The 21,349-nt window shown below is 38.3% G+C and overlaps 2 protein-coding genes across 5 annotated transcripts; both read right to left on the bottom strand.

Annotated features, from left to right (window-relative positions):
- Positions 1 to 7,097: 7,097 nt before the first annotated feature.
- On the bottom strand, positions 7,098 to 14,216 carry LOC149105987 (uncharacterized). Of its 4 annotated transcripts, XM_089298256.1 has the most exons (8): positions 14,138 to 14,216; positions 13,328 to 13,375; positions 12,898 to 12,954; positions 12,145 to 12,192; positions 11,852 to 11,898; positions 10,762 to 10,804; positions 8,934 to 8,981; positions 7,098 to 7,678 (listed from the first exon to the last, which is right to left on the bottom strand). In XM_089298256.1, exons 1-7 carry the CDS (start codon positions 14,144 to 14,146, stop codon positions 8,964 to 8,966), a joined length of 270 nt encoding a protein of 89 aa, XP_089154382.1. In that variant the 5' UTR covers positions 14,147 to 14,216; the 3' UTR covers positions 7,098 to 7,678; positions 8,934 to 8,963. The 4 variants fall into 4 exon arrangements, with proteins under 4 accessions (XP_089154382.1, XP_089154380.1, XP_089154381.1 ...); XM_089298254.1 differs by lacking the exon at positions 14,138 to 14,216 and having other exon boundaries at positions 13,328 to 13,531; XM_089298255.1 differs by lacking the exons at positions 12,145 to 12,192; positions 14,138 to 14,216 and having other exon boundaries at positions 13,328 to 13,532.
- Positions 14,217 to 14,348: 132 nt separating this feature from the next.
- Positions 14,349 to 19,914, bottom strand: LOC149105988 (uncharacterized). Its single transcript, XM_089298257.1, has 3 exons — positions 19,629 to 19,914; positions 16,724 to 16,990; positions 14,349 to 14,786 (listed from the first exon to the last, which is right to left on the bottom strand). The coding sequence occupies exons 2-3, from the start codon at positions 16,790 to 16,792 to the stop codon at positions 14,499 to 14,501; spliced, it is 357 nt and encodes a 118-aa protein (XP_089154383.1). The 5' UTR covers positions 16,793 to 16,990; positions 19,629 to 19,914; the 3' UTR covers positions 14,349 to 14,498.
- Positions 19,915 to 21,349: the final 1,435 nt, after the last annotated feature.

Consider the following 21,349-nt stretch of genomic DNA (forward strand, 5'->3'; position numbering starts at 1 on the left):
GGAGCTATATTTCGGCCTAGAAGCCCGAAACCGAGCCAAACAGAGCGTTCAACTATTTTTCCTCTGTCCACTTCACTGAAAACCAAGGCCATCACGAGTTAGTTTAGATTCCCCAGGACTCGAAAATATAACGCAAGTTCCTGGAAATCGACCGAAAGTTGGTAAAAATCGCCCTGCGCGTAAGGCGGTCTCGGCTACCTTCTCTCACTCTTAAAGTGAAGTGGGGCTATATTTTGGCCTAGAAGCTCCAAACCAAGCGTTCAAATATTTTTCCTCTGTCCATTTCACTAAAAACCAAGGCCATCACGAGTTAGTTTAGAGTCCCTGAGACTGGAAAATATCACCCAAGTTCCGTCAAATCGAGCCAAAGATTTTCAAAATCACGATGCGCTTAAGGCGGTGTCGGCTTTTGCTCAATTTGCCGAAACTTGGGGGATATTTTCCAGTCCCGGGGATTCTAAACGAACTCTTGATGGCCTTGGTTTGCAGAGAAATAGACACAGCTAAAATGATCGCATGCTCGGTTTCGAGCTTTTAGGCCCAAATATAGCCCCACTTTATTTTAAGACTGAAAGAGTAGCCGACACCGCCTAACGCGCATCGTATTCTTGACAAACTCTGGATCGAGTTGCCGGAACTTGGGATATATTTTCCAGTCTCGGGGAACTCTAAAATAACTCCTGATGGCCTTTGTTCACGCAGAAATAAACACAGGTAAAACGCTCAGGTTTGAGCTTTTAGGCCGAAATATCGCCCCACTTCATTTTAAGACTGAAAGAGTAGCGGAGAACGCCTTGCGCGCATCGTAATCTTGACCAACTTTGGCTCGATTGGCCGGAACTTGGGGGATATTTTCCAAACCCAGGGACTCTAAACTAACTCTTGATTGCCTTGGTTTGCACAGAAATGGACACAGGTAAAACGATCTTTGCTCGGTCTCGAGCTTTTAGGCCGAAAGCTAGCAAATCGAAAGGAAAGCGAGCCAAAGTTGGTCTGGGCTACTCTTTTAGTCTTAAAATAAAGTGGGGCTATATTTCGCCCTAAAACCTCGAAACCGAGCGTGTGATCTTTTTACCTGTGTCCATCCCTCTGCAAACCAAGGCCATCAGGAGTTAGTTTAGAGTCTCCGGGACTGGAAAATATCCCCCAAGTTCCAGGAAATCGAGCCAAACTTGGTCAAGGTCACGATCCGCGCAAGGCGGTCTCGGCTACTCTTTCGGTCTTAAAATTAGGTGGGGCTATATTTCGGCCTAAAAGTTCGTAATCAAGCAAGGGATCGTTTTACTTGTGTCCATTTCTCTGCAAACCAAGCCCATCAGGAGTTAGTATAGAGTCCTTGGGACTGGAAAATATCCCCCAAGTTTTTGGAAATCGAGCCAAATTTGGTCAAAGTCACAATGCGTGTAAGGTGGTCTCGGCTACTCTTTCAGTGTTAAAATGAAGTGGGGCTATATTTCTGAGTAAAAGCTGGAAACCGAGCGTGCGTTCGTTTTACCTGTGTCCATTTCTCTGCAAACCAAAGCCATCAGGAGTTAGTTTTGAGTCTCCGGGACTGGAAAATACCCCGCATGTTCCAGAAAATCAAGTCAAAGTTGGTCAAGATCAGGATGCACGTAAGGCGGTCTCGGCTACTCTTTCAGGCTTAAAATGAAGTGGGGCTATATTTTGGCCTAAAAGCTCGAGTTCGAGCGTGCGATCCTCTTACCTGTGTCCATTTCTCTGCAAACCAAGGCCATCAGTAGTTAGGTTAGAGTCTCCGGGAATGGAAAATATCCCACAAGTTCCGGGAAAGCAAGCCAAAGTTGGTCAAGATCACGATGCGCGCAAGGCGGTTTTGTCTACTCTTCCAGGCTTAAAACGAAGTGGGGCTATATTTCGGCCTAAAAGCTCGAAACCGAGCGAGCGATCGTTTTACATGTGTCTATTTCTCTGCAAACCAAAGGCATCAGGAGTTACTTTAGAAAATCCGGGAGTGAAAAATATCCCCCAAGTTCCGGCAAATCGAGCCAAAGTTGGTCAAGATCACGATGCGTAAAAAGTCCGGCAAATCGAGGCAAAGTTGGTCAAAATGTTAATGCGCGTTAGGGGGTCTCGGCTACTCTTTTAGCCTTAAAATGAAGTAGGGCTATATTTCGGCCTAAAAGCTCGAAACCGAGCGTGCGATAGTTTTACATGTGTCCATTTCTCTGCAAACCAAGGCCATGAGGGGTTAGTTTAGGGTCCGCGGGACTGGAAAATATCCCCCAAGTTCCGCCAAATCGAGGCAAACTTGGTCAAGATCACGATGCGTAGAAGGCGGTCTCGGCTACTCTATCAGTCTTGAAATGAAGTGGCGCTATATTTCGGCCGAAAACCTCGAAACCGATCGTGCGAACGTTTTATCTGTGTCCATTTCTCTGCAGACCAAGACCATCAGGAGTTAGTTAAGAGTTCCCGGGACTGGAAAATATCCTCCAAGTTCCGGGAAATCGAGCCACAATTGATCAAAATCACTATGCACGGAAGGTGGTTTTGGCTACTCTATCATTCTGAAAATGATGTGGGGCTATATTTCGGCCTAGAAGTTCAAAACCGAGCGTTCAATAATTTTTCCTGTCTCCATTTCACTGAAAACCAAGGCCATCACCAGTTAGTTTAGAGCTCCTGGGATTGGAAATATCCCCCAAGTTCCCGCAAATCGAGCCAAAGTTAGTCAAAATCACGATGCGCGTAAGCCGATCTCGGCTACTCTATCAGTTTTAAAATGAAGTGGCGGTATATTTCGGCCTAGAAGCTCGAAACCAAGCGTTCAAATATTTTTCCTCTGTCCATTTCACTGAAAACCAAGGACATCGCCACCTAGGTTAGAGTCCCTGAGACTGGAAAATATTCCTTAAGTTCCGCCAAATCGAGCCAAATTTGGTCAAAATCACGATGTGCGCAAGGCGGTCTCGGCTACTCTATAAGTCTTAAAATAAAGTGGGGCTATAGTTTGATTTAGAAGCTCAAAACCGAGCGTTCAAATATTTTTCCTCTGTCCATTTCACTGAAAACCAAGGCCATCACCAGTTAGTTTAGAGTCCATCGGACTGGAAAATATCTCCCAAGTTCCGGCAAATGGAGCCAAATTTGCTCAAAATCAAGATTCGCGTAGGGCGGTCTTACTACTCTATCAGTGTTAAAATAAAAAGGGGCTATAGTTCGCTCTAGAAGCTCGAAACGAAGCGTTCAAATATTTTTTCTCTGTCCATTTCACTGAAAACCAAGACCATCACGAGTTAGTTTAGAGTCCCTGGGACTGGAAAATATCTCCCAAGTACAGGCAAATCAAGCCAAAGTTGGTCAAAATCACGATGCGCGTGAGGCGGTCTCGGCTACTCTATCAGTCTTAACATGAAGTGGGGCTATATTTCGGCGTAGAAGCTCGAAACTGAGCCTTTAAATATTTTTTCTTTCTCCCTTTCACTGTAAACCAAGGCCATCACGAGTTAGTTTAGAGTCCCTGGGACTGGAAAATATCCCCGAAGTTCCGGCAGATCGGGCCAAAGTTGGACAAAATCACGATGCGCGTAAGGCGGTCTCAGCGGTCGATTTTCAGCAACTTGAGGGAAATTTTCCAGACCCAGGGACTCTTACCTAACTCGTAATGGGCTTGGTTTTCGGTAAAATGGACAGACGCAAAGGGATCGCACGCTCAGTTTCGAGCTTCTAGGCCAAAATAGAGCCCCACTTCATTTTATGACTGAAAAAGTAGCCTAGACCGGCTCACGCGCAGCGTGAGTTTGACCCAACGTTGGGTCGATTCTCTGGAACTTAAGTTTAAATGCTTGGTGTACTTTACTTGCTTGGTGTACTTTACTTGCTTGATGTACTTTACTTGCTTGATGTACTTTACTTGCTTGACGTACTTAACTTGCTTGATGTACTTTACTTGCTTGATGTACTTTACTTGCTTGATGTACTTTAATTGCTTGGTGTACTTTACCTGCTTGATGTACTTTACTTGCTTGGTGTACTTTACTTGCTTGATGTACTTTACTTGCTTGATGTACTTCACTTGCTTGATGTACTTTACTTGCTTGGTGTACTTTACTTGCTTGATTTACTTTAATTGCTTGGTGTACTTTACTTGCTTGGTGTACACTACTCGCTTGATGTACTTTACTTGCTTGGTGTAGTTTACGTGCCTGGTGTACTTTAATTACTTTGTGTACTTTAATTGCTTGGTGTACTTTACTTGCTTTGTGTACTTTAATTGCTTGATGTACTTTAATTGCTTGGTGTATTTTACTTGCTTGATGTACCTTAATTCCTTAATGTAGTTTATTTGCTTGGTGTACTTTACTTGCTTGATGTACATTAATTGCTTGGTGTACTTTACCTGCTTGATGTACTTTACTTGCTTGGTGTACTTTACTTGCTTGATGTACTTTACTTGCTTGATGTACTTTACTTGCTTGATGTACTTTACTTGCTTGATGTACTTTACTTGCTTGATGTACTTTACTTGCTTGGTGTACTTTACTTGCTTGATGTACTTTACTTGCTTGATGTACTTTACTTGCTTGATGTACTTTACTTGCTTGATGTACTTTACTTGCTTGATGTACTTTACTTGCTTGGTGTACTTTACTTGCTTGATGTACTTTACTTGCTTGATGTACTTTACTTGCTTGATGTACTTTACTTGCTTGATGTACTTTACTTGCTTGATGTACCTTAATTCCTTAATGTAGTTTATTTGCTTGGTGTACTTTACTTGCTTGATGTACATTAATTGCTTGGTGTACTTTACCTGCTTGATGTACTTTACTTGCTTGGTGTACTTTACTTGCTTGATGTACTTTACTTGCTTGATGTACTTTACTTGCTTGATGTACTTTACTTGCTTGATGTACTTTACTTGCTTGATGTACTTTACTTGCTTGATGTACTTTACTTGCTTGATGTACTTTACTTGCTTGATGTACTTTACTTGCTTGATGTACTTTACTTGCTTGATGTACTTTACTTGCTTGATGTACTTTACTTGCTTGATGTACTTTACTTGCTTGATTTACTCTACTTGCTTGATTTACTTTACTTGCTTGATATACTTTACTTGCTTGATTTACTTCAATTGCTTGGTGTACTTTACTTGCTTGGTGTACTGTACTTGCTTGGTGTACTTTGCTTGCTTGATGTACTTTCCTTGCTTGGCTTACCGTACTTGCTCGGTGTACTTTACTTGCTTGGTGTACGTTAGTACAGGTGAAACTTGTATTAAGCGGACACCCTTTGGACCCTCGCTAATGTCCTCTTGATATGGGTTGTTCGCTCTAAGCAGGTTCAAATATATTGTGCAATAATATTAACCCGTTTGTAACATATTGTAACATATTGTAAGATCAAGGACTGCCGGTAGCACAATGTCCAGTCATTCAATGCATCAATCTGGAATAATCTGCTTAGCTTTAATATGACATCGGTGACCAATGTTGACGGAGTCTGAGCTGGGCTTTCAGAATTAAAAAGCCCTTGAAGTGTCTGCTTATTACAGGTTTTGTGCAACAAAATGGCTTAATATTGGTGTCCGTGTCCGCTTAACTGAGGTGTCCGCTGAATGCACGTTTATTTTGGAGTAAATGTAAGAAAAAAAGGTGGGACTTGAGCAGGTGTCCATTTAATAGAGTGTGTCCGCTTAATATGGGGTCCGCTTAATACAGGTTTCACTGTACATACTTGAGACTTTTCGCTATCTCGATCGAGATGTTTTTGCGTACTGTTAATTCGTTGATTACTAAAGATGCGTTCCTTACTTTCCAGCTGTTGTTACTGAGAAGAAGCTAATTCAGGGCGTGGGGAGAGGGGTTTCTACCCTATAGAAGGTATGTGCCGCCTTTTTGAAGGCTATGGCTTGTGAACCGTTTTGGTTTGAAAATGGGTAGAATGATTTCGCCGGTTTGGTCCGCGAAAGTATGGCTTAATTTTAAATAAACCATAATATAGACATTACTTGAAATTTATGTCTCTTTTTGTCGAGTTTATCATCTTCAAACAAAAACGAGAGGAATCAATTTTAATACCACGATAAAGCGCGATTTGCCTCGCAGAATACACTGAACGGTCATGCATATTTGAAAACAGCATTTTAGAGGTCAAGCCTAGAAAAGGGTATGAAAAGTGACATTTATTGGTCTGAAATGGGGTCAGGGTTTAGAGAACTGGACGGCACGCGCCTGCCAATGATTCCAAGGAATACTGCACCCCCTTCCGGTATTTGGGAAGCCTACAGTGTTTATTATTTTAAAGTGCTCTACAGCCTGCGAATGCAGACGTGTTTCCGCCTGTCGCTTGTCTACACCGAAAAATAACGTCAGCGAACTCGAGCCAGAAAACGGTTCTGTGACATAGCAACTTTTGTTTTCTGTTGGCCAATCAGATTTCATGATAGAATTAAACTCGAGTGGCTCGCGGCTAATCTCATACCCAGATTTCACTCTGTTTGACCCTGAGAAGTGAAATCTCCCTTCTGCTTGGTCTTGGAAGATCTGGGTTCTAGATTAATTCGCGGCTCCCCCGCTCGATGGTCGATTAATAACACACCAACGAATATTTCTCATGTTTTCATTCCGCCGTTCCTCACTAACCAAACGCCTGGAACAGGCTATTTGCAGTTAACTGTAAGTCCGCATGTGTTAATTACACTGGACACCAACCGGAGGTGCACCAATCTCTGGCGGTTTCAAGTACGAAATTTGAAGCTAAAATTTGAAAGTTCTAACAAAAAAATTCTGTAATAGGAGATTTCAAGTCCACATGGAGGAGGGTGGCTCACTATGGAAAAGCACTACTTTTCGGCGGAGAGGGGGACAAGACATGCTTTACAGCTGAAGAGTAAATGATTGCCATGCCGTCCCAAATGTTTGATACCAAAAGAAAATATTCACTGTCAGTTTTGCTTTTTGTGCTCATGTTGACTTCATAAAATATCCAAAAACACTGACGTTCTCCTTTCAGCGCGCGCGGATTACTCGACTTTTCGTCCTCAGTGCGCGTGCGATCGTAAAACTATAGGGAGCCACCTTAAATACTGATTATGTGAAAAGAGTTTGGGGAAATACAACACTAAAATAAGGTGGCATTGTGGGAAGCTTTATTACAACAAAATAGAGAAATTTACAGAGACCGTGGTAGTGTGAAATTCTTCAGAATGTGCAATGCTCTTACACTATTGAGTACAAGCTGAATAATACGATAACAGCCAATATCCCTCATTGGCACTGTTCTTGAAAAACATTTGCCAGGAGTTGTAAAATAAGCCCTATTTATATTCGATTTTAAGTAAACCAGTAATATTAGTGTTTTAATATAAATCACTGACTTAACGCTTTTCTCAGTACTGTAAAAAAATCCAATTTCATGTTAAATCACACCTGAAAAAAGTAAAAATCGATCTACATTTGTCAGGAACGGGAACGGGAAAAGAGCATTTCGACATTATTTAGCTATTCGAAGGAAGATATGATTATCAATCTTGTTTGACCATGCAGTCGTAGCCACCTTAATTGCATCCTCCGCAAGACCTTTCGTTAGTACAATTACGAGACAAAGTCAGTTGGATGAACGATTTACAGTTCCCAGAACTGAATTGTCAGAGAAAAAGATTAATCCTCTTCAAGGTTTTTCTTCCAACTTTTTCCTTTACGGTTCCTCTTGCCTAGAAGATAATAAATTATAAAAGGTGAGTGCCTTTGTTCTTATTTGTTGTGTCTGTTGACTACTTGATCCTAGCAACTTTGAAGAAAAGTATCCAATGAAGACGCTTATTGAGAATAAGGGGAACCATCCTCGTAAATGGATCAAGAACGTTAAAGGTTAAGTGTCTTTTCTTTGGCTCTTTCAAGTTAAAATACTGTGTATAATGTGTAATTTTGAATCATAGTTGGCCAGGAAATATGGGATCCGTAGAGTAGGCAGCATAGAGGTTTCGGTACTTCACAAATTCAACTGTGTTCGTTCTCAATTGGTTTCACATTTTCTGGACTCCTAAACGACACTGGTCTGTATACGAAAAAGATCACCTTCCCTGGTTCCGATTGGTCATTTTTCTTCGAAGTGGCCAAATTCCATGCAGGTCAGAAATGGGTCGAGGGCTTCATTTTGAAATATTTGCAAAGCTCTATTTCAGTGCCCTCCAAACCGTCCACTTAAGTTCTATTCCTGTCTTAACATGTAATTAACGGCCTGTTGAGTTGATCTCTGTATACTGGAATTCAAAATGCTTCATTGTGCCCATACTAGTTCCACTCCTTTCTACAGCTAGAGACAATTTATGTATTTAAAAAGTAATTAGTTTTGCTCTGCTCCACCCCTTTAAATGTTGAGCTTACTGCAAAATTACCCACATGGAATTGTTTTGTGTTGCTACAGCATTGGAAGAGGAGAGGGAGGGCAGCCTATCAAAGAGTTTATGTTTGGTGTTTCCTGGGTTGAGTTTGCAAATTGCTGGAAACGTTATACTTTTAAAACAATCCCAAGTGCGTTTATCTTTGGAGAAAGCTGCTTTAGGTAGCCTTGCTGATAGCTTCAGTACAAGGCAGGAAAAAAAACACCACTTGCGATTGCCCAGGGCAAGTAAATTTTGCTCTTGGGCTAGTGAAAATGGAAGATTGATAGTCCGGTGGGCAAGTGAAATTAGCCTCAGCAGTCTTGTTAAGGCCGCTGCACACTAGCCGATTTTTTGTCGGCCGACAAAAAATCGGCTAGTGTGCGGCGGCCTTTAGTTGATAAGGAATGAACAAAGCAGACTTATTGGGCAATTAATATTTTAGTAGGGGCAACTGAAAACTGAAATGTACTGGCCCACTGAGCAACAGGATTTCATTGTTTTCCTGCCCTGCAGTACCATTCATTTTCTATTGGTGCCATTTTGTTCAGTTCATTTTTCCACATTTACTTTGATGTAAAAATACCTGTTGTAAGACCTTGGTGTAGGCCATCTACTAACTGCTTGTCAGCACCTAAAACAACAAAGAACTGAGTCAATTTAAATCACTATTACTGTTACTGTTATTAAAAACCATAAAATGTAACCCCTTTACAACGACCACAGAGGAGAAACAAAACTGGGGTCGTATAACATGTGTACCAGGGTAGATTCTAATTATGATAGCAGTACTGATGTGCGTAATGAAATATGCATTTTCCTTTAAATCATGTGACCAACGACTACCTTTTGGAGTCCGAACATCATGCTTTCACTTTGAATAATTTACTTCTTTGATACCATCATCCAAAATGCCTGATGAGCAATTATAAATTAGGGACAAGAAAGGCGGCAAATAGTAAAGATCAATTCCATTGACGTCATGACGCGCGTTCCAGTACGACTTTCCGGCCTTGCTTTTCCCTCGTGTAAGCCAGCTGTTTACTCCTCATTTTAACGCTTTTTTCACTGTTTAAACAGCCTAGTTCGAAGATAAAGTATGGAATCATAAAATTCCGTCCAAAATAAATGTTTCTTTGTCATTTCTGCAGAAAATTTAAACGATTTAACCATCTAACGTGAGCGACAGTCGTATTTGTACCGGGCCGAACAGTCACAGATGACGAGCTCCGTATGTACTGAGCTGAGCTATAACTGTTTTTTGCTGTTCAAAATGTATTTTATTAGGATCAAACTTTTTTCTTGCTGATCACGTTGTACAAACACCCTGATCCTGCTGTAATCGAGCTTTTTATCAGTATTATTTTGTTTTGTGGTTGAAATTAAGCCTGAGAGGCAAATCTACATAGGTCTCGCAGATGTAAAATGGATGCAGGAGAAAGAAATCCTCGTCATTAATCAAGCCTATGTGGTAGAATAGAATAAATTCCCTGGTTTTGGTGAACGAAGCCATTTTTGTTAAGACTCGTAGAGGCCGCACACGCCGTTGCGCATGCCGTACAGCACAATCTCAATCAAGTCCATCCTTCATTCATTCATGAGCGCACACTTAAATAAATAACCACGCGTGACACCACGCGTGTTTTCCTGATTTTTTTGACGTCAGCGTGACCAAATAAATGCTAATTTTCTCGCGTTCCGTTGGGTGAATTTTTCTTTAATTTGGCTCAGTTCTAACCACAAACAATTCCAATAAAATACCCTATTTTTGTGAAAATCTCTCAGAGCTAATCTAACATATTTAGAATAATGACAAATTACACATTATTGGAAAAACCGTCTGAACAACCTTGACTTTTTACCAATTCAAAGTGTCAGGCAGTATCGTTTCCATGATGTGGAGAAGTATGAAACAATTTCACCAAAGGAAAGTATAAATATTAAGGAGTTTAGGTCAAAATGAGGAATACATCTGCCTGTCATTAGATTAGATGTTGCCATGGTAACGGCGTTAATCCAAAAGTTGACAACCAAAACATAAGCCTTATTTTAACAGTACCCATACTGGTAAATCTCTTCGGGTAAAACTTTAAGAGAAATTAACTAAGTTTCGTTTTCTAACTCGCGCTCTATAGGGAGGGTGTTCGTAATTACCCTAGGGAGCCACCTTAAAAATAACCAATGAAAATGCTTCATGGAGGCTGCTTTTGGTGTTTTTACTTTATGTGCACCACAACATAAATGGTAATTTTGCAATATATTGCTTATTTTGTTGCCTTTTAACGCAGCCTAACCTTAATAAATCAGTAACTGAAAGACTGACTGACTGATTTACTGACTGACTGACTGACTGACTGACTGACTTACTGACTAAATTAATACATTAAGAAATAAATAAATATTATGACATTTACCTTTTCTAACCAGGGCAGCCTTTGTGAACTCTTCATCCAAAGCCTGTTGATCAGATGTTGATATAAGAATCATGAACAAGTACTGTGAAACTAAAACAACTGATATTTTACTAGGCAGAGTTCATACTTAAGTTTTCACTTGTATTAAATGATTCTAAAAACTCATCACATGTGATCAGTCAGTCACATTTGATGAATTTCGCATTCGGATGGTAATATTTACCACTAATTAACCGAGAGTGAGGTCTTTACGGGAAAATCTCAAACCGGGACCATGCCGCATTAACCGAGCAATAGAGAGTTTAAGAAAGCCACGACGGCAACGGCAACGTCGCTAAACAAAAGGTTTAATGAGCAGAACAATGACTGTGCACGCGCGTTATGATTCTTGGTACATTTCTTTGCCGTCCCCTGCAAAACAAGAACGTGAAATGGCCAAATTCCGCGTTGTCTGAACAACGTAAACCACAACAGCTAAGGTTTGAAATTTCTATTTCAAATTTATCTCTGTGTCCCAGATTCAGTTTCGTGATACTTTTGACAGTCATAAACAAAGTAAATGACTTAAGAGTATCACGAGATTCGTAGGTAACATATAAATTCATTTTTTAATCGACGTTTTCCTCGGCGTCGTCGTCGTAGCTTCTTAAACTCCCTAATAGCAAAGTCAATACGCCAAGGCCGTGGCTTGAGATTTTTCCTTATGGACTGAATGTTCGAAGTTAATAAGTTGTTTATTATATGACTTTTTGCTTCAGTTCAGCAGGCCCGTAATCGACCCGTGGGCATTACGGGAGAATAATGCCGTATAATAAGCTAATCAGAGCTCGCATTCTAAAGGCTACAAACACAAGCCATCTAACAAAGCGTTGTATTGTTTTTCCATTTTTTAGAAGAGAAGTTTTCATTCCTTTTCATCCACCTTATTGCCAAATTACATCATTTGATTAGAAACTTCTGCAAGGAATTACTTTCCAACATGCCTGTCTGAGCATTTACTTAAACCTTTTGTGCAAAACATTGTGGTAACTGAAAAAACGTCAGTACTGTAGTGCTTTAATACACAGCTAATCCCAATAAACAGATTTACCAATTTGTCCACATCATCCTGGTCCATTCTGGCATTACTGCTGGTACCTAAATATATAGAAATCAACAAAATTGAGACAGAATACTTAGTTGTTTGAGCCACTAGTTGGACATTTGTATAGAATTCTGTATAGTTTCTTTCAGTACCTCTCATTTCAATAAAAATATCATGAAATAAATATTTTAATTTTAATTATTATAACTTAGAGATATATCATTGCCATCAGAAAGTAGCGCAACTATTGCATTTCTAAAGTGCATTTATACTGCCAAATAAAATTTATAATTCATCACCTTCTTCCTTTCCAGTTTCTGGCCCTTTAGACCTATGAGATTCCATTTCTGCAGGTATCAAAGATGAAAAGACCACAGTCAATTATAACCATTTGTCATGGTTTGAACATACAAAGCGTATTACAAAGAGAACTGTTAGTTATAGCATTAATTTTGATAGACAGTCAAGTCCTTTTTAGGACATAATTTGCTCTAACTTTGTCACGATAAAAGGGCATAATATTGTTCCAAAAAGGTATTTTCAGTATTTGGCGAACATTCTGAAGTAAAATTTCGTCATCATCAACAACAGTCTCCAAAGGGGTGGATACCTATAAAAACAATAATCTAGAACTTACTTTATTAACATATTACAGAAATTGATTATAAAAAATTCATTAATACTCAATATAATTACTTTTGTGCTCTTGCCTGTAAATATGAAGAATCATGCAACATGCAGGAGTGAAATTTTATAATTTATTTTATTTTACCTAAAAGACCCCTTGGAAAACTATTTTCAAAAATTATGTTTACAAGTCCTGCTGCATTTTTAGTTTTGTGAATTTAAGAAAAGTTCAAAATACCTACAAATGCCCATGTGGGCCCCCATAAAAATTGTTAAAATCATACATCTTTAACAAGTTAAGGTTGTGTGCATAAATGAAACATTGTGTAGTTACGTCATTTCAACAGTGAATAAACCATCCACTTCCCTGTTCTAGAATATAAAAATTAGGAGTCAATGGGTTAAAGTGAGAAGCTAAATATTACCTTGTCATTTAAAATGGTATCCACAGGAACTGAAGTTCCACTGGCTGCTTCTTCACTCTTTAAAACAACATACAGTGTGTTACAGCATTTTTTTCTTTATTTATTTATGGATTCTACAAGAAGTGATAATTTAACATGGGCCACGAGCATCTTTGTCAATATTGCTAGCACTTTACATAGGTGATGGAACTGTGTAGCACAAGACTTTAAATTTATTATTTATAATTCTATGAGTCCTGGATTTTTTTTTTTGAGATCAGGTGTAATGTCTCACAATATGGCAAAAGAGAAGGAATAAAAATTAATTTTTAATTGGCAGTACTTTATAAAGACAGACAGCACAGCTGTTAATGGGAACTACATTCTTTTGTTGTTAAGATTATTACTAACTGTTAGTAAGTTATAACTTGATCAATTTTAATTATTTTACCTCTTTGAGGACATCCCCAAAAACTTGATTCTCTGGTTTCTTCACATGCTGAACGAATGTTTGAAAACAAAACAGAAAAAGTGAGTTCTGTACATTGACTTTATTCCCAAGTTGGTATATAGACCACATTTCAAAAAAGCCAAAAAATTATTTCATGGTGTCTGTTATTGTTATCTCAAAAAGGCTTTAAACATGACAAGGAGGTAAAAACAATGATAATACAAAAACATCAAAGAAAAAATATTTTTGACAGATAATGTTATCTAGTAACTTTAACAACAGTTCAAACTTATTACTCAGGGGGCTAATGCAACCACCACCATGACAGAAACACGAATGCCACCAAACAAAAGATTCAATAAGCTGTATAAGGGCTCTGCATCTGAGTTATCAATCTTGGTACATTTCTTAAATCAATCTACATTGTACAAAACAACAACTTGGAATAATAAAATTCTGCATACTGTTTGAGGAAAACGGAATCACTATCAATGGTGAATTTGTAAATTTTCAAGTTGGAATTCAACATGATCATATTTAGTTAGCTCTGACAGCTATAGACAAAGTGAATGCACGCATGCAGATTGTCATGAGATTATCATTATAGTTGTCCAACACATCACTGTCTTGGCTGCATAACTAATAACAGTCAAATGGAACCAGGGGAACAGTAAATGCTAGTCACAGTGGCAGTCACTCATTGACCTGTGACATCATATATCCTCAGTTCCTAGCCCTGGACACCTTTGGTGTGTTGTTTACTATCACCATCAAAAAATACTGTCACAAGTCTTCTCTATACGCATATACCTTCATCATTGTTGATTAGTATCTCGGTTGAAAAAAGGCGCCTTTGAACGTGCAAGCATCCTGACAACTGTCCTCTTCCTGGCAAAGTCAGTCATTCCACACATCCTCTTCCCAGTGAAAACAAGTGCTTCATCTACAAGTACTTTAAATCCTAAGACATCGCCACACTTCCATTTGGTTAAAGATGTTTTTGGGATAAAGAAATGCTTTGTCTGAAAAAAAAATACAATTACATAGCCAAAATGAGATTGGTTAAACAGTATTAGGCTATAATGAGCAATTCGTCTTACATGTATGTGTGATTAATTCCTGCAGCCTGACTTACATGTAACTCAGGATTGTGTCATTTGTACATTATTTTTCACTCAAGCAAATTATAAGTTATTGCATTTGACATGTTATCCAAAAGTATATAATAAACCAAAACCAAATTAAGCAAGACCTTTTCAGGAACAACGGAACAGCTTTGAACATTCCTGTTGACCACTGCCGTCATCTCTGCCACTTCCTCCTCATTATAATCAACAGCACTGTCTGCCCTCCCTTCATCTTGATCCAGAAGCTGCATGTGCCTGGGCACTACTTTCTCAGAGAAGAGGCTCTCTACTATATTAAGATAGGCTTCTTTCAATTGGAGTTTCCCTAGTATCTACAAGGAAACAAATTTCAAAATTAAGCTCCCTTGCGGTATTTTATTGATGTCAGTCTAAGGTAAAGCTATTACAAATAATTTGCCAAAAGTACATGTTGTAAGATTTTTTTATTTTCTTACTGTTAATGAATAACCCTCTATGACTCAATTCTTAAATACCATGACCACATCCGTAACATATAACTGTTTCCCAGCTAACAGTCTGGGGAGTTTTGAAACCCAGGTTTCATAAATTTCATTCTATATTACTACCATTGATCTCATTCTTAATCTCCATAGCAATGTATGTCTGCTCAACAAAACTGTCTGTACAAAGATCAAGTCACAATCAAAAATATATAGTCTTGTATTTGTAGCCCATCTTCATCTGTTGTCAGTGGTTACAGAGAAACTCAATTTTACAAGTACATTTAATTGTTCACAATGACTGCCTACTTTCTTGCACGATCACTGGCTTACATGTATTTTTATCATCAGTAGGAGTACAGACTCACAGCTGACATCATCGTGAACAGTTTCAGCGACATTTAGCATATGATTTTGCTTTCTCAATATAGCCAAAAATTGCATCTAAACAGGATTAACAGATAGCTAGCCTGAAGATCAGCTTGTGAATATAATGAATATTGTGAATATAATGAATTCAACTGTGAAGTGAAAAAGATTGGGTAAATTATTGTAGTTTGGCATGAAAATTTACCCCAATACAGTAGAACCCTTTTTTTGCTGTGTTCGAGTATTTGATGGAAATAAACTAAACTTGGGAATAATTCAGTATGTTTTCAGGAATTTCCCAGTGGAATAAAGGCCGTGATTCTATGGATCATTTTGGCTTAATTCAATTTAGCTTTTAACCGGTGTTTTCCTCTAGTGAAGCCTCCATTTGACAATTTTGGATTTTGTTAACAGTGAAACCTGTATTAGGCAGACCCCATATTAAGCAGACACCCTCTTTTAAGTGGACACCAGCTTTAATAAGTCCCAAAATTTTTTCCCCACATTTACAGTAATTAAAAATCAACCGGCATTCAGCAGACACCTCTTAATTAAACAGATGCAGACGCCAACATTAAGACATTTTGTTGCACAAAACCTGCAGTAAGCGGACACTTAAAGGGCTCATTTTACTTCTAAAGGTTCAGCTGAGACTCCTGTACATTGTTCAGCAATATCGTTTTTAAGCTGAGTGATTATTCCAGATTGATGCAGTGATCAACTGGACATTGTGCTATGAGCAGTCTTAGCTATTCTTTGATGTTACATGCTAAGCTGTGTTACAAAACGGTTAATAATTGACTATTATTGCACAACATACTAGAACCTGTTTTGAGCTGACAGCCTGTGTTAAGCAGACACTAGTAAGGGTGTCTGCCTAGCAATCACTAGAAGGGTATCTGCCTAATACAGGTTTCACTGTAATGAAAATAAAAAACACAGCAAGCAGATTCTTATGCATCTGTGTTCTTATTGATGATAAATTTGGTCATAAATATTACATTGTCAAAGTTGTATGGATGAAGGCAAGTGGATCTGCAGACTACTTTGACAATGAACTTTATGATGCAATTTACCATTAATAAGAGGACAGATACTTAAAAAACCAGTGTCAATTTGTTAAATTTCACAACTTTTATAAGACCCACATTCATAAATATCACATATTTTTAAAAGTATGGTATGGATTCACATACTTTGCCCTGGCATGGAAACCAGAATTCAAATAACTTCCACTTCTATAATATTACTGACATTTTGATAACACAGACAATAAACTCTACTCCTTAGGCTCAACTAAATTGAAAATTGGAGTACAGATCAAACTCTGAAAAAAAAAAAGGAAACTTCTCTTACTGATTCTCTAAAGTATTTTCAGAGAACTGAAAACAAAATCAAGATTGTCAGAATTTTGTTGCATTACCTGCCTATATACTTACCTTTCCAGTTGCAAACAAAACAAGAGCATAATTCATTTGGCTCCTCATATCCAGTCTTGTTTCTCCCATGATGTTACATACATCTCTTTAAAAAGGTCATCTTCTCTCATTGTTGCAAAGGAGGATCCCAGCTCTATCAGTGTCCCTACACTGAGAAATGTCCTTTCAAGGACTGGCTGTAATTCAGCTTTTAAACTAAGGCAGTGTTCCAACCTTTGTTTCCCACCAACTTTACTGATAGGAATAACTGCTATTCTTGAAAAAACCCTGGAATGCACATTTCAAAAAGAAACAATCAATTACAAGTACAAAATACTTGATGCACTACACCTGAAACTGAGAATGCAATTCTCTTGGAATGATGGTTACCTATATGCAAAACCGTGTAATTGATAAACTGGTAAATAATTATCCATGTTGCAGTTATGCAACTTTAACATACTAATAACAAAACTTGTAATTATATATACAAATTTATACCAAAAAATATCTTACCGTATTCATCTATACAGGTGATACTCTGAATCTCCACAGACAAGCAGTGGTGATTAAATTTTTTTAAAATGAAATGATTTAGAAAAAGAGGAACAAACATTCCATCCTGTGCAAAATCATAATAATAACAATCACATTCTAACTGGCTGCAGTACTACTACAGTGCAGCTCAGATATATCCGAACCAAAAAATACGCGTAATTCGCGTCAGCCCAATACGCGTAATTCGCGTCAGCCCAATACACGTATGTGCGTATACATACATATATATGCACATACGCGTATGCATATACACATAATTATACAGTATATACGCATATGCCTGATTAGTACATGTATGTATGAGCTAACCTATTGTTTTTTTCTTTTCTTAACAGGTCATTGTTGTTTTCAATGGCTTGACAGCTTGCCCCAGAGCAAGAAAGAGTTTTCTTTATTTTGAACACATGTATACAGTATATGCACATATGCCTTCAGACGACTTATTAGCAAAATGTAAGCTCAAACTAACATTTTGCAATTGGGCACTTGACACAAAATTAACTGACTGAATATTAATTAAAAGAGAGAGTATTTTGCCGTTAAATCATAAATTTACTGTTTTTTTGTCAAATAGAACCGGGGATACACGCTTCAGCAATTTCATCTTCATGGAGCAAACACAACCGAAAGATAACATTTTTTTGACGCAAAGTGAACAAGGGTCCAAGCAAGCAACTTGGAGACGTGTGCTGAAACACCCAACTTTTCCTTGAAGAAAATTAAAAATAACAAAATGTGAGCAGCGCACCATAGAAACTTCCAGTATTTTACCATTTGAATGAACGGTTTGTGTCAGATACATGTACATGTATAATGGGAGATATCATTTTTCCACAAGGTCTTCGGAATACTTCAAAGTAGCCTTCAAACAGTAAAAATCTCACAAGCGACTTGCCGACGCATGCTGAACCACAGAACTTTTCCCTGAAGAAAAAAAATAACTAGATGTGAGCAGCGCGCCATAGCAACTTTGGTAAACAATTCTTTGGCTAAAGAAGGATTATTTCACAGTTTAAATGAACCAGAGATATCATTATTTCAAAAAGGATCCTCAGAACGGTTCAGACAATAAACATTTTGCAAATGACTTGCCAATGCGTGTCGAAACACAGAACTTTTTCTTGCAGAAAAAATAACTAAACATGAGCAGCGCACCATAGAAACTTGGATAAACAATTTTTTCGTCAAGGAAAGAGTATTTTACCATTTGAATAAATGATCTGTGTCAAATATAACCAGAGATTTTATTTTTTTGACTAGGATCTTCAGAACACTTAATTCAGACAAAGAAACATTTGCAAACAACTTGCCGGCACGTGCTGAAACATAGATCTTTACTTGTAAAAACATAGAGTTCACGTGTTAAAATAGGGAGTTCAAGAGACTGCTTCAATTTTCTTCCCATTTTTGGTAGCTAAAGATCAAGCAAGTGTTAATAAACGGTAGTTTGTCAGCGAATTTGCGAAGTGATTGAAAACTCAAAATATAATAGCTTTCATTGATTGGCACGATGTTTTAACAATATGCAAATTTCCCTTTGAAGCATTTTCATTCCCAGAAATATAATGTCCTTTGTTTGACTAACAATGCTTCACATAAAGAAACCTATCGGAATGCATAACAAAGAGACATATATGCACGTATATACGTGTATATGTGGGCATATACACGCACATATGTGCGCGCATTGACGTACGCGTATATGCAAAATATGGTCATATAAAATGCGTATGCGTAGTTTGCATATATCTGAGCTGCACTGTAATTTGGGGTACCTAACTAACCTAGCAAGAAATCAGGCAGGCTCCTAAGTGCATACAACTATATTGGAAGTAAGTAATATACTAGGCTAAATAAAAATACATATGATTAAACAAGGGTAAATAGATTATGATGAAACATTCAAAAGTTTTAGTGGCAATGGATAAAATATAGTGCTAGCAATTATAACTGATCTGTTGTTTCTGGTTGTTTCTAGCTATAATTAGTACACTAGTACAATTTGTTAGTTTTATAACATTGGCTAACATGTACGGTCAACGGCCTTAAACCAGCTTACACGTAAACTATCACGATGTAGCAGGATGCATCCTGCTACATCGCTGCCAGTCATTAGCAGATAGCAGACTGAAGTTTGAATTAATAGTGTTGGCAGATAAGGTTACTTCTGAACTAGGTGGGGTTAAGATTAATTTCTGTGTGATTGTTCTTGGATAAAACGTATTTTACTACACAGATGTTTTACACACGGTGTAAGCTTATATATTAAAGCTAATAGTTTGCAACAACTACATGTACGTATAAATGTACATTTAAGTAAAGTGAGTTATTTTTTTTAAATAAAGAGATGATCAGGTCATTGCTGTACCTTCTACAACTCTAAAACATGGTATGTGGTGATACTGGAATGAAGTTTCCTAGCGCATTCGCGACACAAAAACGTTTGAGGCCCACAGTAACGGCATCTTATTGCAGTTGAAGTTTTCAGGCACCAAATACAAACTGCCCCAGTTGGAAGGGAACATTTCTCAATGGCAACATAACCAAGGCGATCTCTGATCTTAGTCCACTTTATCTCTTGCTGTATTCGGCGATTTTCATGAGTAGTAAACGCTCCTCCACTACTCTGACGGCCTAAGGACAAAGAAATAGCTTGCCTTGTTGAACCCCTTCTGTCAAGGAAGTAGCTTTGAAAGAAACAGCCTGTTAACGCTTCAGGATTAGGGGAACAGACTACCCCATAAGTAGAAATTCGTCCGCCATGTTGGATTTAGATTGGGAAATTTTAAGCTAAACGAGGATTGGTCAGATTTCTAGTACGTCCCTTTCCATTGTCAGAAACCGCTGTCAAACGAGACTGTACTCGCAACCACTCGGTGTAGGCCTACTCCTGAGGAGGTTTGTCCGAATGTGTTCAAATATTCAATTTGGGGAAGACGCGGGAGTTTTTAAATCAAGTAAGCTACAGTTATTTCATCGTGCTTTTGACCAAAGATGTTGCTCATGTTTAGTTTACGGTCATTTGAAGGAAGTCTAGCTTTGATATCTATGTTTAACCAGGTCACTACAGTAGCTGTCGCTGTTTTACAACCCTAGCTTGAATTGAAAGGCCCAAGTTGTGCATGCTATTTCACGGTAAGATCACAAAATGTTTTTAATTGTGCAGGTTATGGTTATGAACAAGTAAAATCTGGATATGGACTTTATGAGCAGTGCTTCATTCCACTGAAAATTATGGTCACAAGATCAACTTGTGAGCTAGGCCCTTCGGTATATAATTGAGCGAACTACAAACTATAAATTTAGTCTTAGTGAAGTATCCATCATACCTCAATGGAAAGTAGATATTTGTTTGGTCGGTTCCTGATTTTTTTCCCAAAGTTCCTTGTTCTCTGCAGCATTTCATCGCTGTTGCTCGCATTTTGGTGGATTTGCAAAATATTCTTTCCTGCCTCGAGTGTGTTTATTGTCCATTGCTCACTGATAGTTAGATTGTTTGATATTACATTATATTAGTGTACTTAACAGGTAGTGGATGCTGCCTGTAAGTTAGCATGTATAGAACCATATGTCGTGGAACAGAATAATTTTTTGTGGATAAGATACAGCAATAAAGAGGGGTGAGGCGTTGTGTGACACCTAGTCACAAAAGAGATAGGTGAAGGTGAATGAAGAGGGTTAGCAGAAGAAAGGAAATTAAATAGCCCCCAAAAATGGAATAGCAAAATTGTGTTTTGTTGTCTTGCTCTTGTTCTGAAAAAGAATGAAAAAAATTACCAACAGGGCTCTACACTCAACCTCGTTCCCAGGGTCTCTCATCTTACCGCTCCCTGGTTGGCCATGTTGCAAGAAGAAATGGAAATTATCAGTTGAGCGGAGTCGTTTGATTATGTTACAGCATTTTTAGAGGTCACAGGTCTGCATGGTTTCCGCTGTTAAGTGCACGTCGCTTCTCAGAGTTTGACACCTGTAATTTGCCATGCCGTGCTTATACTTTGTTTAGGTTCGTTTCTATTGCAAGATATGTTTTAAGGCTCTAAGTATTGGCTCTCCAGGGACAAAGATTAAAATATTCCACGAAGATATTGC

The sequence above is a fragment of the Orbicella faveolata genome, unplaced genomic scaffold, assembly GCF_042242905.1.
Source record: "Orbicella faveolata isolate gen_17 unplaced genomic scaffold, um_ofav_v1 contig_3, whole genome shotgun sequence".
Taxonomy (NCBI): domain Eukaryota; kingdom Metazoa; phylum Cnidaria; class Anthozoa; order Scleractinia; family Merulinidae; genus Orbicella; species Orbicella faveolata.

Coding starts and splice junctions, on each gene's coding strand:
- LOC149105987 (XM_089298253.1), bottom strand. CDS start 13,456: ATGTGGTCTATATACCAACTTGGGAATAAAGTCAATGTACAGAACTCA. Junction 12,955..13,327: donor TTGGGGATGTCCTCAAAGAG/GTAAAATAATTA, acceptor GTTGTTTTAAAG/AGTGAAGAAGCAGCCAGTGG. Junction 12,193..12,897: donor ATACCATTTTAAATGACAAG/GTAATATTTAGC, acceptor TGATACCTGCAG/AAATGGAATCTCATAGGTCT.
- LOC149105988 (XM_089298257.1), bottom strand. CDS start 16,792: ATGGGAGAAACAAGACTGGATATGAGGAGCCAAATGAATTATGCTCTT. Junction 14,787..16,723: donor TTTTGTTTGCAACTGGAAAG/GTAAGTATATAG, acceptor GTTTCCTTGTAG/ATACTAGGGAAACTCCAATT.